The 19,025-nt window shown below is 30.9% G+C and overlaps 1 protein-coding gene across 1 annotated transcript in view; it reads right to left on the bottom strand.

Annotated features, from left to right (window-relative positions):
- LOC127707267 (receptor-type tyrosine-protein phosphatase alpha-like) overlaps positions 1 to 15,971 on the bottom strand; it is a 30,817-nt gene extending 14,846 nt beyond the window's left edge. Inside the window, exons 1-4 of the mRNA XM_052211806.1 lie at positions 15,815 to 15,971; positions 14,308 to 14,451; positions 13,236 to 13,376; positions 1,467 to 1,762 (exon numbers count right to left, since the gene is read on the bottom strand). Coding sequence (XP_052067766.1) covers positions 1,467 to 1,762; positions 13,236 to 13,376; positions 14,308 to 14,451; positions 15,815 to 15,971 — 738 coding nt within the window. The remainder of the gene's footprint in view (positions 1 to 1,466; positions 1,763 to 13,235; positions 13,377 to 14,307; positions 14,452 to 15,814) is intronic.
- Between the last annotated feature and the right edge of the window lie 3,054 nt (positions 15,972 to 19,025).

Raw genomic sequence — 19,025 nt, 5'->3', positions numbered from 1 at the left:
TAATACAAAATATAAGATATTTTGGTGTATGGCAGGTAGTTGTCTCATTTGAAATCAAACCACGTCTTATAATATATGAAATGTAACATTTACTACATAGCATATACCGTTTTAGAGAGTATTGATTTCTTTGGAGTGTTTTTTATTTTCAAGATATCAGGCTTTACATTTGGAACGTTAGACGTCCGTTTCGTCTACATAAGAATAATTAATGACGCTCGAATAAAAACGGCCACACGAACAAATCCAATACAAAATTGAAGAGCATTAACAACCAAACATTCTAGCCAAATATTCACAGTAGAAAAAAAATTAAAAAGAAAAATAAATGTTGTTTTTATTGAAATATAATGCATTTAAAAAAAAACTATATATATATATATATATATATATATATATATATATTACAAAGTTTTGAATTTTGTCCACGCTGTGCATAAAATAGGGAAAAAAAACAAATAAGGCTGAAAATGCACCAAATATTTATATTCAATATGAATATTCACATTGAATATAAATATTTGGTGCATTTTCAGCCTTATTTTTTTTTTTTTTTTTCCCTATATATTATATATATATATATAAAATGACTGAATAATAGCCAACGATAAATCTTACGGGGCGATGGATCATATAATTATGATACAGTACACTACAAAATATAACATATAACCAGTCTAAAAGGGTACAACATCACCAAAAAATAACAATAAAATGAACAAATGTTACTATAATATTTCGGATAACAGATATCCTTCATCAGTATGATCACGATGTAAAATGAATCTTATCAATCTGTTCTGATTATAAAACTATAGCAATCTTGAATCTATACACAAAAAAAAAACAGTTTTACCAGAACATACTAGAGACGCTAGTACAATTCAAAAATTTCCAAACACGGCGCAACGACATACCTAAAATAAAAATAGTAATAATTTGCGATATGAGCTAGCACAACTTAAAATTCCAAAGGTGACGACAGTTAAGATGTTACAACAACTGCGTGGAAATACATTCCCAATAAACAGCACTGACCTATCTACATGATCTAAGCTTGTATAATATTTCAAATTTGACAACGGTAGAGTAATTAAAACAGAGGCTGCGTATTTAAACACCCCAAATAAATAGCAGTTTGATAATGATAAGAAAAATAATTGAACGTGACTGCGTACTTTTACATCCATCCCAAATGAGTAAAACCCTGTAATTAAAACTAGTATAATTAAAAAAATCCTTAAAAATGTAGAAGTCTAGTACAGAAGCCGGAGCTACTGGAAACAAGTCATGGCAGGAAAATAAGTGATGGCAGGAACAAGAGTGATGGTAGGGAAAATGAGTGAAACATTCCATGTTATATATATATATATTTGGAAGAAAAACAGTGTTTTGAAAAATTAAATATTTATATTCTGAACAATGCTTAGTCGTGAATAAAATCAGATAGTATGTGTTTTACAAACCATATATTCTTTTTCAAATCCTTCGTCGTGACGTTTTTCAATTATTACATCTGCTAGGTCCTCAATACGAATTTTGTATTGACATATATCATCTTCCAATATCATGTTGCCATATACATTCACATTCTCTTGTTCCTCTACATCTGGTAAGTTATTGGAACTTATGTCATCAATATTGATTTTTCTATCGTGCTTTTTTGAAAACGATAGTCGTATATTTTCTGAACTTGTAAAGTTGCTTTTCACATTTTCGTACATTGCACATTGATTAGTTGTAGATGAACAAATTTTGTTATCTGAAAATTTAGAAATAAATATAACGAAGAACATTATAAGAGACAGTTTAAAAACAACATCGTTAATATATGTGTAAAAACGTTTCATTATAATTACTCTTTAAACATCATTGTGTTAGTTAATATTTTGGCACGGTACTGTATTTCTGCTAGCGTCTTTGTTTCATTGGATGAGTTGTCGTGTTATTATTTATTTCTTCCCATCGAATTTTTATTTGTTATGTAGAATACGACAGCTTCGTGACTTGTTACTGACGGGTACGAACTGCTCATGCATTATTTTTTTTTTGACATTAATTATTGACCATTGTTTAGATTTTTCTTTTTTTTTCTTGTAGCGTTGATGTTGTTAACGTCTTAAATTGTATCAGCCTCTAATTACTATGACACAGGAAAAGATAATACATGTGTGGCCACAAAATAAAACATATATACATATATATACATGTATATAAGTCTAAATTGAAAATAACGTTCAAACTTATGATTGCGTTGGAAAAAAACCGCAATTTTTATACGTGTGCATGCAAAACAAATTTCTTGGTAGAGGAGTCTAAATACAGCACAAACAATATTTTCCAAAAGACCAAAGTGAAAAGTATATTTAAACAAAACGCATTTGACAAACAGGTCGAACAACGTATGTTCTTAAACCCTGCTGACTGCCATTGGCAATTGCCAAATAAACGGATCACAAGATGTAACAAAATGGATCTTTATTATTAATTTAATACCAAACAGAAAACAAAAAACTTGCGGAAAAGATTGTGTACCGCAAACATGAGGTGCAAAAATGTGTACACCATATCCGGATTTCGACAATTAATGTCTCTTCAGTGATGTTAGAAATCGAAACGGTATTTGGAAGGCCATATAATTTACCTCAATTTAGGATAGACTCTTGAATTTTGAAGAGTCGAAATAGGATGAACGGATCATATAGACCCGAACGAAAATTATATGTATATATGTGGTGTATAGTTAAATGACGTCCAAAGCAGTCCGATATAGATTGGACATAAATGTAAATCACATCGATCCAATTATATCCAATGATAGCATATTAAAAGATACTACACTATATGTAACCTTGCATGACATTAAAACGTTCAAATATAAATGTTGGAATTTTTAGGTGTGGACATGGGCACATTTTAATGACTAACGGTTAGAATTTGAACTTTTGTGATTTTTTTAATTGAGCTTTTAATTTTGGACCGGTAAAGAATGGTTCTAGTAGTTTCGAGGTACTGGTACCAAATGTATTTTTACTTTTACTCAATCATTGGAAGAAATAGTTTAACTGATTCCCATAAAATAAAATAACTGCTTAAAGGGGTAGACCTTGGAAAGCCCAAAATGTTCCTTTCGTTTATGTTTTCTTATATTTACACCATTGAAATAGTATGGGTTCATGCATCATCTGCCAAATCATCTGGCATATATTCTCGTGTGTTTGCATCTGTTCTCATTAGGAATACCCATGACTGTTGAAATGCGTAGTAGACAGTTTTTAAAGTAAATCTGAAATGTTATGGTAATTTTTTGTATACTGAGTGTAAATAAATGGTATAAAATTAATGATAAGGCAAAATTTCTGGACAGCTTAGATAACACATTTATTTTTTAAACTTTGCCAGGAAAAAAAATTGTCATTCGATTCCTGAAAAAATTGCTGAAACAAATATTGTTGATAAACCTTGAATATTGCAAACTTTTATTGAATTTGCCTGTTGAACTTTTCAAAATCTTCAAAGGTTTATTTAACCTTCTTTTTTAATTGTATCGATTATTCTAAAATACTACTCTTACCCACCGAGGATCCTGTAGTCATAAATTTTGTAGACGTATCAGCTGAAGATATGAATTATATCTAATTAATAGGTTTTTTCTTTCACTTTTCACAACCAGGGTCTCATTTATATATATAATTAGGTATGCAAAATAAGTTTATATTTATTATAAGATTGATTTATTTTTCCCTTTTTTTTGCTGAAGCCGACAAAACTATATTAGCCTTTTTTTTTTTTTGCTGTCAGCATCAAAATCGTTGCAAGCCACGTACAAGTTACACTTCTCCAGGTTTCAGCTTAATAACACTAAAATAATGATAATTTTCAGACATTTTTATACTTTTGTAAAATACCATACATTTTGTATTTACATTGAGTTGTCAGGAAAATCAGGATGTGATTTACACCATCGAATGAATGACAAGAACTTCTCAATGGCATCCGCAGTTGTTGATTTTGTGATATCAAACATGATCACCGTGTCTATAAAATCTGATTTATTTCTTTTCCCCATTTTTGCTTTCACTTGTCTCTATGTATGTATATATGTAAAGATAAGAACGTCTAAACAAGTGACAACTCTACGACAGATCCATCCGTTGGATCACCAGTGAAGGTGATAAACGGCTGAAAACACATATTATATTAATGATTACTCTAAATATCAGCACAACAATGTTAAATCTGCAAATTTGCGGAAGCAAATTTTTGTTCTTCCCTCGCCGGGATTCAACTCATGCTATTGGGATATCGAGAAAACACCGCCTGCACTGTGTCCAGCGCTCTAGACCACACGGCCACCTAGTCTGAACTAATAATTCACACTGTATCTTACGATCCTTTACGATAGATATTTAGCTTATCTGCAATCAATTCCATCTTCATGCCTAATATATCATGTACTGTGTTACAACTCTATATTCTACTGAGGAGGAAAGGTAACACTTGGCCACCGAAAACTAAATCATCAGTTATCTATGTTGTGTTTGTGTATTATTGCTTGTCTGTTGGTCTTTTTCTTTTTTAGCCATGGTGTTGTCTGTTTATTTTCGACTGATGAGTTTAAATGCCCGTTTGCTATCTTTCGCCTCTCTTTTTTAACGGGAAGGAATAAACTATGTTTTATTTAAATTATTAGCTTATATTGTTCGGGATGTGTGTTTATATTGTGCAATTATTATGCAAGTTCCTCTATGTTCACTTTAAAAATGATGAAGAAATGTGAGAAATTTGAACATTCCGAAGGTTCATATGCATGTCAGGAGGTTTACAAAAAGACGTATTGGCTAGTGCAATTATTATGCGTCAATATTGGACTATGGAATACAAAACTAATCATGTAGCAATTCCGAGGCAAAAATAAGCACTTTCATAATATAAAAATTCCAACCCAAGTTGGTGTGTGTTAAGGTTATTTACAAATATTCACGTTTAACATGTTTGTATTGATACATCACCAAAATAATAAATTGCCGTAATTGGTACAAGTTTACGATCTTTTTGCTTTGCCCTTAAACTTCGTAGTTTGATTTGACTTTGCAACAGCTTTGATTCAAACGCCACTGATGAGTTTAATGAAGCCGAAAATTGCGTCTATCGTACAAATTGATAAACCTGATGTCATGCAAAGCTCTGATTCATTGCCCGGCTTAAGCTATACATTTTGATCTTTTTTGGTTATAGTAGCTCTTCAATTTTGGAGAAAAAATTTGGATTTTCCAATACTTCGGCCCCCTCTAGTATCATCGAAGAGACAATTTTTGCCAAAGTGCCGATCTAGTGCAGTAAAATTGGTTCCATTTATTTAATTGATCAGGTTTTATCAATTAGAAAGAATACTTTAACCGTTTAAGCATTTAGTTATTTTTTCTTGCATCTTTAAAAAAACAAATCAATTTAAAACGTACATAATCCTTAATCCACACCCGTACAATATACACACACAACTCTAGATTCAATTTTGATATTTACCCGAGAGATCATAAAATATATATCTGAGATGAAATTCGATAGTTGTCGCAAAAATGAAACAAAAAAGTATTTTTTTTTTGTAGACAAGAAACAAATTGAAATATTTTATTGAAATTTAATAAAAAAATATATGCCAACATTTAAGTAAACTGGCAAAAACACACATAAAAAGTTACGTTTAAAAATGAAAAAGAATTATTATATTGATAATAATTAACATCAGTTTTATAGATTAAAGGAGTATGGGTAGAACACGACTTGACACACGATTCAGGATTTTCCATGTACACTAATTAAAAAAGGTTTATCTTTTTTATCTATAGATTGCATTCTAAAGTACACATGCTTGGCTCTGATCGTGGATTGTTCAGCGACTAATATTACATAATATACAGGATAATATCAATCGAAAGCAAAAGAAAAATATTTGATTTGTAAAATCAGATCATTCGTTAAATTCAACATTCAAAATATATTTTTTTTTAAACACCAGCATGCATAATTTGAATATGACTGATGTACTTATTATTATATCTAACAATTAGCATTGGTAGTCTCGGCAGCTGTTTCTCTCCTAGTGCGGGAAGTTTGTTGTTCAACAACCCAACACACGTTAATTTGTTGCGTTATTCCCTAGCTCTTAGATAAATTCCGAAAAATCAAGAAAGCGTTAAACTGTTCTTAAAATGAAAAGCAAAACTGGTGCAATGAAAGAGAATTCTGCTACGAGACAGACATATAAACTGTTCACTAGATTTATAATTATGTACATTTTCTTTTATGAGTCTTTTTTTACTTAATATACTATTTGTTATATTTTTCTACTATATAATTTATTAGTTCTTGCTCAAAGTAATTGATTGTTAAACAAAATGCCAGAGAAGTATCAAAATCGAATTTTGACAATATGCTTGTATTTTTTTTTTTTTTTTTTTGCATTTATTTAAAAGGTGCTTTATTCATTAATTCCATTGCATTTGATGTAGTCCTACTTAAAACATAATCAAATGTTTTTATCAAATATTGTATGATATTCACCTTTATACTGGTATACATGTATATGTTTATGGTTTTTATAAACAACCATCCTTAATGTTCATTGTATTATTAATACAAATACAAAAGACATCAACAACTCATAGAGTTGCCTACATATTCACTATTACAAGTAACAAAAATAGTGTTATGCAATAAAACGCTGAGTTTAATCTGGTTGTAAATTAATTTGCCCCTAACTATTCTTTGTTTTTATAACACTTAATCTATTATATTTTATTTGAACTATACCAACATTTTTCATATTCATATAATTTTGTACCTAAAATATTGGCATAGGTTAAACATCTGTCAAAAGTCAACAAAATTAAGTAAATCAGACACTTTTAATATATTTTTCTTGACAAATAATTGTCTAAAAACAATAATTTTACATATTTTATAAATAGGCCAATGTGGTTTGCTAATACTTTTTAGAATTCGTACACATGCAAACAATTCTAAGAACAGTGATTTTCCATAATGCAAAATATTAAAGATTAAGATGTATTGATGGTTAAAGGATATCACGCCCCTTTTGAAGTAGATTTTTAAAGTTCATATCGAATTGCAAAGACGAAAATTTAAATAGGAATATTTTTTAGAAATATTACAAATCATTATATCTTTACAGACGGAATGAATAAATGCGGGATTATTCGAATGCCCGAAAGCACGACTGTAAAGTTTTTTTTATTAACACACTTTTCCCGGTTACAACAATTATTCTTTCCTTATGTCACCAATTAAATATTAACAATTCTATCGAAAATTATAATAAAATTAATTAGCAGTCAATTTGTATACGTTATCTTATGAAAAAGACAAACAATATTACTTTGAAAGACCACAAAAGAACATTTTCCAAGCTTTGTCGATTTTTTTCATAAAGTGGAGCAACCAATGATAAATACAGAGAAAGTGTGGCCCGTTTTGCACTCGAATATTTAAAATCTTAACACGACTGAACCCGATCTTACAAAATCTTAACAGCATTTTTACATTTGGTCTGATTTGTTCTGAAAGTGATCTGATCAAGTAAATCAAGTAAATTCAGTCGATTAAGACTTGATTAGAATAAAATGACCGTTTCAGACTGAAATATAGTTACTAGTGACAGTAAAAAATGAAAACAACACGTTATAAATTGTATGCGTCCGAATAATGAACGCTCAAAGCCGAATATTTGAAAACCAAGGATGTACAAGAACCGAAACATTTGAAGAGCTTTATAACCAAAAAGGACCTAAAACATAGCCAATTATATCAAATACGTACTTTTTTCAATGTAGGAATGTTGTCTTTGCTTTTGTGATCTGAAAAACCTTCTGTAATACACAAAAGAAAGTGTAACTCCATTGATTAATTCTGCTGTATTGAAATGAACTAACATTGATATATTAATTTTCTATACATGGTGTATTACATTGGCTAGAGGTATAGGGTAGGGTTGAGATCCCACAAAACATGTTTAACCCCGCCGCATTTTTGCGCCTGTCCCAAGTCAGGAACCACTGGCCTTAGTTAATCTTGTATGTTTTTTTGTTTTGTTTTGGTGCATTAATATGTTGTACCTTACACAAGTATTCCCCATTACAAACTAAAAGACAAATTGAAAGAGTTGGTCCTGCTGTGTTTCATCAAAAAGAATGGCCAACGTAGATACAAGTATCTTGTCTTAGGGAGGGATAAATCGTACTTTCTAAAAAATCATTGAAACGGACATTATTAAGATGCTGGATTTCTTGATTGACAACGTATTTGTTACTGTGGATTAATTATTATTCGTTGGATACCAATTTTCGTGGTTTTCGGAGTACAGGTGAACCACGAATTCAAATGTTCAACGAATTACACAAGTTTTCCTCAATCCACGAAAATTGATACCCACGAAAATATATGAATCCGCAGTACATTTGGACGTGTTTTTCAACAAACAATCGGCATCCCCATGAGAACCAACTGTGCCTCTCTTCTTGCCGACTTGTTTCTTTGTTTATACGAGGCTGACTTCACACAGAAACTTTTAAGAGGAAAGAAAAGAAGTTTGCAGTATCCTTTAACTTTACTTTCCGCTACATAGATGATGTTCTCTTGCTAAATAATTCAAAATTTGGTGACTATGTTGAACGCATCTATCCCATCGAACTTGAGATTAAGGATACAACAGATACAGTTAAGTTCGCCTCATATCTTGACCCCTAGTTTTTTGTGGGATTCGTGTTGCTCAGTCTTTAGTTTTCTTTGTTGTGTTTTGTGTACTTTTATTTGTCTGTTTGTCTTTTTTCAGCCATGGCGTTGTCAGCTAATTTTCGACTTATGTGTTTGAATGTCTTGAGCCTCTCTTTTTCGGAGTTTAGTGTGACGTCCATATTCTCTGAACCAGTATACATTTTTGTTTAGAGGCCAGCTAGAGCCCGCCTCCAGGTGCGGGATTTTCTCGCTGTGTTGAAGACCCATTGGTGACCTTGAGCTGTTTTCTGCCCTTTGGTCAAGTTGTTGTCTCTTTGACACATTCCCCGTTTCCATTCTCAATTTTATCATAAAATTATAGATAATCATCCGAACATTAAGTCATATATAGACAAAACTCACAGTGGCGTTCTTGATTACAATGTACATGTCTATTTACATGTTTATTTTTTTTTATATAAAAACATGTATGATATTAATCTGGATAGACGTTATCCTAATATTTCTTTGTAAGAAAAAAAATAAAAGAAATTGGAAAAAAGTCAAAATAACACACCTAAAAAATTATGCTTTCCGGTTGTACGTCGCCCGTAGGGCCGACGCCCATTATTTCCCAGGAATGGACAGTTATTTGGACTTTCGCTAACTTTAAATTCACCTTAAATATTAAGAGCAAATCTTCAGATTATAAAATTTTTAAGAATTTTATTTCATTTTGTAGTGGTTTTCTCTAATTTTCCCCGTATTGTGACCAATAATCCACAGGCAAAATGTAAAATCGAGCTGACCATTTACTCACTTAATGAAGTATTTATGAACAGTAGAATAGTTACTATAAAAAGATCTTAAAAAAAGTCATCCTAATTTTTGTTTTTAGTCATTGGATACGCACGTCCTTCTTATAGTGGGGTTGAAAGGATATTTATTTGTGTCTTTAAGGTTCTTCATAACCTTTTGACTAATATGGCCGTATTAACGCTACAAGTTGTAATTGAGTACAGACAAACCTGTGCACCTGGAAAAGTTTTAAGACATGGCAGGAACTAGATAATTAAATTTTAAATCCATTTTATGTTTCAGAGAATTATAAAATTTTCTGGATTTTGCTATTCATTTTTTTTTTTCATTCTTGCAGAAGGTGCCAAAATAAACTAAGTTGGGATAGAGGTTTGAAAAGCTCCCCTCATATAATAAATGTTGTGAGTAATATTGATTTAAATGGACAATAGATGGACAATAGACATCTGCAAACAATATGTGATTTAAACTATGTAACTGAGTGGACCGTATCAAATGAAACTATTGTGTTTGTTTATTTGCTCTCTTCTGCAGACTGGAAAAAATGCACATCAAAATCAAGATAAGTTTTTAATTTTCTGAAACATAGACTACATACGACTTTTATATGTCTAGGTTCTGCAATGCCTTAAAACTTTCCTAGATGCATCAGTTTGTCTGTACTCATAGATTTTATGGTGTAAACACGGCCATATTTGTCAATTCCTTTTGATGAACCTTAAATGGTATTTCGGGAGAGGAAAAAAAACTAGTATTTATGCATATATGTTCATGGATTATGTATGATTTTCATTTAATATCTTAGACGTAAAATCGTCTGAGAAAAATGAATCGTACAACTAGAACAAATTTTCAGGTATGTAACAACCTAGTCTAGATTATTTAACTAATAAGGGTGTGCTAGATTATGAGTCATTTCAAAAACACAATGTGATTCTATATTTTAAACCATTCTATTAGATCAAATAAAATTAAATAAGAAAACAATGTTTCATGCATTACCGAATTTTTTTTCTTTCCCTTTGCTCATAACAACGAAAAGAATGTTATGCATATTTTAGATGAGTCTTAAATAGCAATACAAACAAACTGAAAATATTTTTTATTCTTCCCTTTAATCAGAAAGGAAGCTAAAAGTGTTGGAAAAAAACCCACGTGATTAAAAATATTTCTGGATTCCGTTTTGTATGTCTTTAACTTAAGTTGAAAACTACTTTTTGGCTTCATTTAAACATTTCAAGATTAACGCCGTCATTTCCACTGCCGCTATAACTGTTATATTTGCTGGTCATATAACAACAGTAAATGAATTCGATTATGTTTCGCGTTTCTGTTTGAAACAGAATTAAAAAAACGCCCAAAATATAACATAAGCCTTATTCAAGTATTATTCATACCCCCTCAAATTCTAATCATTAGTACTATATTCAAATTATAACAACGCACAATCAAATAATATACCGAATACGCTATTTTGACCATTCCAGTTTCTTGAACTATCAATATTCATTCTATTAAACCACAATATTATTGTAGAAACTATCCGAGTAATTTTCCTGTTTTTATTGTACATATTTAAATGGAACAAACGATTTTTGCTGTACAAAATCAAAATACAACACTTTAAATTTCAAGGAAATGATATCTCAAACGGCAACATTAAAAGCAAGTCTTTAAGTGAAATATAGTTTGCTCTAATTTTCCTTATTGAAAAATGTTAATGTGTTCAATATTACAAAAGAATTCAACTGAGTTAACACATTTGATATTTTGTAAATACACAGAAGAGGAATGGCACTCAATGAAAAAAAATCGTTTTTACCCGCTTGGCTACTATCTGTGACAGAAATGCAGCAAAGATTTGCATCGGAAAACAAATTATAGATACTGTTGTTGAATTTTAGTGAATACGCTACTATATATCATTCGCTGAAATTACGACTCGCAAATAAAAGCTGTTTATTGATAATGAGATATTTGGTATTCATTGTATTACTACGATCAAAATTAAAAAAAAAACATCCAGTATCAGCCGTATTAGAAAGTTTTAATCTTCATTCAAAATCGCGTTACGTCCTTTAGAATTATTTCCATGGGTGAACACTTTTTTAGAAAGTGCCCATGGAAATATCCAAAGGCAAAACATCCAGATGAATGAAGATGAACAATAGAAAATAACTCTCGATTCCTGAAAAATAATGGAGAGTTTGAACAAAAGATTTACGTCACAAGTGTATTTTAACTAAAGGCCAGGAATAATTATATACTCTAATATTTTTGTAAATTATAATTATAAAAATTATATAAGGTCTATGAAACATGAGAATGATAATTCTTGGAGAAAAAACAGAAACAAAATGAATACCTGTAAACGATACACAAAATAATTGCAAGAATCACGACAAATATTGCAGCACAAATTCCTCCTATGATGGCTGTAACAAGTCCTCGTTCTTCTAAAGACTGCAAGTCTATAAAAAATATATATATTATTGACTATAATGCATCCATCATGTATATCAAACTTGAATCAACACAATGATAATGATTCCAGCTTAGTTATTCATTCTTTCATAAATTGTATTTGTACAGCAATGTTATATATTTTTTTTTATTTTTTTCACGATTCTGTAAATAAATTTGTTTTTTACTTTTTCATCAGTTGTATTAACACTTTAAACTAGCAGTATCTAATTAAATATTATAAAAATTTCTTCTTTCTACCATTCATGTTATTTCATTTTGAATAACAAAAATCCTTTTATTACCTGCTTTCGTGCACTGAGGACCACTGAATTTATTATTACAACCATAAGTACAATTGCCTTCAAATATTTCACAGGACGTGTTTAAGCAATTGTTACAGTAATCAATACAATTCGATCCGTAATATCCCTCGCTGCATTCTACAATGAAAATTAAAATATGCATTACATGGCTTTATATCAACTTTAAAAGGTAAACAATACATGTAATTAAAAGTATCAAAAATAAATCGTCCCACAATAGAATAGTATAAAGCGCTCAACATAAAATTCTGTCCTAATTCCTCTATATATTTGTTTAGTTTGTTTCATCATATCAATTTCATCCATTACTGTTTATGAGGTTGAATTTTCTTGGAAATAAGTCAGAATTACAGTGTGAAAAAGCAATGCAATGTATTTTCTGGAATGTGTCTAAAACCATCAAAAAGGGAACATGAAGCGAATCGAGAGGTCTTTGTCAAAAGCGGTAAATGAAATAAAATACGGAAATAATTCATACAGGAAATCATACAAAGCCAGATATTTTCTGTAAATAAACTCATCATAGATACCAGGGTTAAAATTGTGTACGCTAGACGCGCAATTCTTATACAAAAGACTCATTAGTGACGCTGGAATCAAAAAAGGTTAAAAAGGCCAAATAAATTACAAAGTTGAAGAGCACTGCTTCTCTGGGTGACCGTTTTATTTCGATTATATCTTATAAAACTTATAAAATCGCCATTCATTTAATATATTTGTGATCTTTAAGTATTATCTGAAATGTGTGTTCATTGTTTATTCGCTAGGAATTATCTCTATCTAAATGGATATTTGAAACAACTAATTTTTAATAGCTTCGGTATGTCATAAAAATAGAAAGACTTAAGATTTATGACTAAGTAATAAGTATTTCTATTACTTCCTTTGACAAACCTTTATTACAAGATTCCCCAGACCATCCTTTGTCACATTTGCCGTCAGAACACATTCCAGTAGATTTATCACAAGGTTCCAATCTAGAGAGACAATTGCATTTTTCTGTACAATTATCACCATAGTACATGTGCTCACATGCTAAAAATATATCGAAAAAAATTGCCATCTAAAAATACATCTTTTCTATGTATATAAAAAGTATGATGCAATATGGATCATTAATTTATAATATCGAAAGTTGTATTGAGTGTAATTTAGTGATTTTTCAATGTAAGAGGAATAAAATTAAAGGTAGTGATTACAAAATGTCAATCGAGTACATCTTGTCGATGTCAATTAGATAGAAATAATTGTTTTATTAATAAATTAATAAACTTTTCATACGCGTAATTAATTATTCCTAACCTAAGTAAGACTCACTACGATTTATAATTAATGATCGATTCTTTCTGAAATTGATGTATGCTTCTAAATCAAAAAGAAATTTCATGGGTTTTTAAAAAACTTCTAACTCATGAATCTATTCTTATTCCTGATATTCTAGAAGCTGGAGTGTACACGATGAATCCGAATAATAAACTATATTAGAATTACCGTTTCAAAATAAGTTTATGATTTGTAATTTTTATCATCATTTTTATAACTAGACAAATCATAATAATTAAGGTTACTATCATCACATCTGCTTGCACAAAATATTTTTGCTGAAACATAATGAAACCGGAAAAAAAAACAGAATTTGAACTATTGGAATAATCAATAGTGGTTTTTAAATCAAAGAAACCCATCTTCATACACATATGTATGTTGCACGAAAGACAAGAATCGTAGAACTTTGGATTTATAAATCATACTGCATCTTTCAAATCACTGTGCAGATGAGATTCGTCGAGGACAAATTCTTGGTTATTGAAATATTAAAGCTTTCACAATATCGATATGAAGCCTTCAAAAGTCATATTCTAGAACAAATCCTATAACAGAAAAAAGTATCGTGTGTATGAATCACAAATGCAAATTATATCAACATATCCTTCAAAAATACAAAACCATTGAAATAAATACATACCTTGATTACATTTTAAGTCGTGTATATATCCTGGTTTACATTTGTCTGTCACATTACAAAAGCCATCAAAACGGTCACATAGATCAGATATGCATCCTTCACATGACTGGGAACAATTTCTACCAAAATATCCGGTACTGCATTCTAAAATGTCAATGCATATTTGAATGATTTTATTCAGTATGGTTGGGGATGAAGATAATGATTATGAATCACATACAAATGTAGTTTACCATAGACCACTTTTTGTCTATTAACAATTTTAACAAAGACATCTTGCTACGGCGATTAGTAAGAAGAATTAAGATGATTAACATATCAAACCTCCTGCACAATGTCGGGAATTGCAATATCACCATAAAATAGGAAACGTTTTGACATGATATTAAATATTACCTCATCAAATCCTTCATTCATCGCGGCACTAACATATCATGAATGTATGTTCGTAAGAAAGATTTTATTCAATAAAAAATGAAAACAACACAATATAAATTTCATGGGTCCGAAGCACTTTCTTTGAAGCCGAAAACATAAAATAAAACTCTGGAAATTCCCTTTGTCATTGAAAAATTTATGGACGTTCGATATGGAGAGAAATTAGCCTTGTAACAATCAATCAAACGACCCATCAATAAAAATTTGGTTCATCCATGTGCAGTCGGTGAGGCCTTATCCCTCCATATTCATGAATCATCTGATTGAACGAGTTCATTCCAACTGAACGTAGATGTATATTCATAGAGCCAAAGAGCAAAACGGAAGCCCCCTTTTGAATATTGTTTTAACTGGTAAGAAGTCCTAGTGAAGAGTATCCCAGTCATATCTTATAGGTGTCATAAATTTAATCGTAATTGCCGGAATTGAACTGAACATCCAGCAGGTCAATGTTTTAAACACCCAATACTATAGACAGAATTGCTAGAAATGAAAACCAGTTAAACAAGTAAGGTTAATATGCCTTAAAACGATTTTCATGTTTTGGTTTCTAAATATGTGGTCTCGAGTGAGCCTACGGTTTATTCCAGGAACATGTGGTATGCGCACGATGATCATTACGTTTTCCACAAACTGAACGACATCTATGTTTTACCTTCTGAACAGTCATGAGCTGTCCATCCTTGTTTACATCCTCCATTGCATTCCCCTGTCACATGATTACAAGATGATTTGACACAGTGAGACGAACATGTATGCACACATTGATTCCCAAATAGACCTTCACTACAGGCTAAAATAAAGTTTAAGAATGATTGAAACTTTACCATTTAACAAACTACGCTAAATAACCTGTTGCACTTTCTTTGAAGCCTAAAATATATATAAAAAGAACTTTTGCTTTTATTAAGAAAAATGGGTTTTCTTCTCAGTTATATTTGAAGAACTTCATCATTCTTGTTTTATACATATATAGACATACATGTAATGTTTTAATGAACAATTACAAACTTTTACAATTTTTGCTTTTTCCTAATTATTTACGGTATTATTCTTAACATAGGCTTACTTTTATTGCACCTATTACCGACCCAACCATCAGTACAACCAAATGTGCAGTGTCCACTAACTAAGTCACACGATCCTGATATACAGTTTTCTGAACATTTCATTCCACAGTATACTCCGTATGTTCCTAAAGGGCAACCTGTTGTAGGAAACATCATTTATAATATAGATTGAAGTGGTTTAGAAGCCTACAAACTTAACTGGTTTAAGATGTAATTTTGTTAAAGTCAAGAAAACTAGTACTGTTGAATTGCATATGATCCGTTCTGTTGAGTTGCACATAAGCCGTACACTGTTGGGTTACATGTGAGCCGTTGACCTTATAAAAGGAATGAATATATTTACACCTTTCTGTATACTAGTATTTCAGTGTGTACATCATTTTCAAAATTAATTTATTAATAAAATACAAGTTGATGGATGAACTGATAAAATATGATTCAGCTAAACTTGCTTACTAATAGTGAGCCTAGTATATTTTGACCCAGATTTTTGGCGAGGTTTGAGTTAATCAATCATTTCTGTAGTTGAAAATTTATGTTGGATATAAAAATAAGATGTGGTATGCTTGCCAATGAGACAATTCTCCACAAGAGACCAAATGAATCAGAAATTAACAACTATAGGTCACCGTACGGCATTCACGGAGGTTGTTTTGTGCTTTCCTTCTTTGAACTGGCCTTTTTTTAGTTGTTTGATCTCTTTAAAGCAAATTACTATCTTAAAATTGATGTTAGGTTTTCGTTATAAGCAATATAGCCCTACTATATCATTTTCACACTATCTGTTCAATTTTTGTTTCATACAGTAGGCGTGTAGAGAAAACGATATATCATTCCTGTGATCGAGGAATTAATTTTTGCACTTACCACCAATTTCTATTTCACACAAGTCTACCCTTGAAGTGCCTCTTATAGTTGGTGGTACATAAATTACATATCTGCAGACAGCAGTTACGTAGATATCTTCTGTCGGACGTTCACCATTGTATATTTCTATTGCGTTATTCCAGGAGTCACTCGTGTTTGAACAATATACTGAATAGTTACTGTTGTTAAATTGTGCAGATTCTGTTTATTTTTTGCTGTTTTGTTCTCGGATAGATAAAAACATTCTACACGTAATTTAGAGTACTGTCAAGAGCATTGCTGATAAACATGTACATATAGTCATTTTAAAGTATGTATAATACGAGTATGCATTTGAGACATAAGAGCCATATATGATATGATAAATGTAACTCGGTTATTTAGATTTTTAAACATTCAAAATAAATAAATCTGTCATTAAAAGACGATTGGCTTGTTAATAAAATGTAGTTGGCATGACTATAAAAGGACCAAAGACGTACAATATTAAACGACACAAGAATGTTCGAAGTCGGTCACCATATGATTATTTTATATCATTTAAACGAAAATGTTTGTATCAACATCATATAGTTTAATAAGAAAAATCTATGTATTAGAAATTGGAGATTTTATGATTTTAAGACAAATTCAAGAAGGTTTTTCGCTGATTTTATGTGCTTTCTATACAAATGTTCTCCTATTTTGAAAGAATTCAATCAGTAATTTTTCAGATTTTTAAAGAGATATATGCATTATTTTTTCGATTTTTAGTTATAGTTCAACGAGTCAAAGTTGTATGCTTAATTTTAGCAAAATCTGGGACATAGCCCATTTACTGTTCCTTGACCTTATTTGTATGGCCGTAGTGATGTCATAATAATCAAGTATTTAATTTGTTTTACAATCTTATATTTGTTCACTCTTTCACAACATATGCATACATTTAGTAATTGAAAACGTACTGATTAAATTTGGAAGCTTTTACAGTAAGATAAGGAGATAAGACAATCCCTATTGTTTGTCACCTGACAATTGGATATGTGTCATAAACGGACTGTAACAGTAGAACACGTCAGGAATCACTTGTTGAGCAAAACTTGCTGGGAAAACTTGCTACATAATATATTTAAAATGAAACATAAATCACATCTCTATGGTAACTTACCACCAAGAGTAATATAAATCATGGTAATGATACTCATTAAACCAGTGTCAACCTGGAGAAAGGAGTTAGATCCAGATGTCACTGAACAGATACCGGTCCGGTTTCCATCAACCGACAGAAATGCTGGATGATTTGTTTTCGATGGTGTTTGAGTTGCTATTCCATTAGAAGCAAGATTATCTGTAAGGGACATATATGTATGAATAATAGCGATTCCTTATATAATTAGTGTCAAGAAAACGTAAACGGTCTTTAAGTATTTGATGTACCAATGCAAAATTAGAATTAAACACATTTTCTAATACAATTTATATCTTTAATTTAAAGTTCATTAAATAAACAAAGGACTCACAGCTAGTGTTATTACAGTACTGTCCAATAAGTCCAGCTTTACATCATTCTGTGCATATACTGGTGATCATATCACAAGTGTCATGGAGGCAATCACATCCCCAAACACAGGAACCATTTCCAGGATAGCAGTGATTGGATATGCTGTTAGCAGGACAGGGATTTAAACAATTAACTCCCCATGTACCTTTCCAGCATCCTACGAGAAAAACGTATAGATGGATCATTACGATATTTGTCTAGCTTATACCAAATATGGAATTTCACAGATATTGACTGAAATTTAAGGTACCTCGTTCTGGTCAGCTTACAATTTGGGCTTTCTTTGGTACCAAATATGTGTTTGTCTCATAACGTTAGATGATTATTGCACGTCTTTTGCTTTTCTAAGACTGTTTTTTTTTATTGAAAATTAGGATAATATAAAAAAAAAACAATAGAGAGGGGGGAGTATAGTAAAAAAAAACACATTATTATTGTCTCTTTTAGTGAAAGTTTTAATTTTTATAAAACTACGTTTAACTTAGTTATACATGTTCTAATGCTAAATGAATCAGATGACACAATCTGGACACTTTAGTTCTGACATGTCAATTATTATGACTTCATCAGCTCTCCAACGTTTGCATTGCTTTTGGTTTATCAAACATTTTGGCCTCTAGCATCACTGCATACACATTTATTGTAATAAATGCGCACCTAGTGCACTAAAATTGGCACCGTTGAGGTATTCCTAAACCTATAGAAGAATTCGAAGAAATTGACATATAGAAACAATGCTATTGGTCAAATCGGCTCTTTTAAGAATCCTCTACCCAAAATGGTAGTTTACCTGCCTTCAAATC

Source organism: Mytilus californianus, unplaced genomic scaffold, assembly GCF_021869535.1.
Source record: "Mytilus californianus isolate M0D057914Y unplaced genomic scaffold, xbMytCali1.0.p SCAF_61, whole genome shotgun sequence".
Taxonomy (NCBI): Eukaryota; Metazoa; Mollusca; class Bivalvia; order Mytilida; family Mytilidae; genus Mytilus; species Mytilus californianus.
Note: the sequence above shows the minus strand (reverse complement) of the source record. Positions and strands in the feature narration are given on the sequence as shown.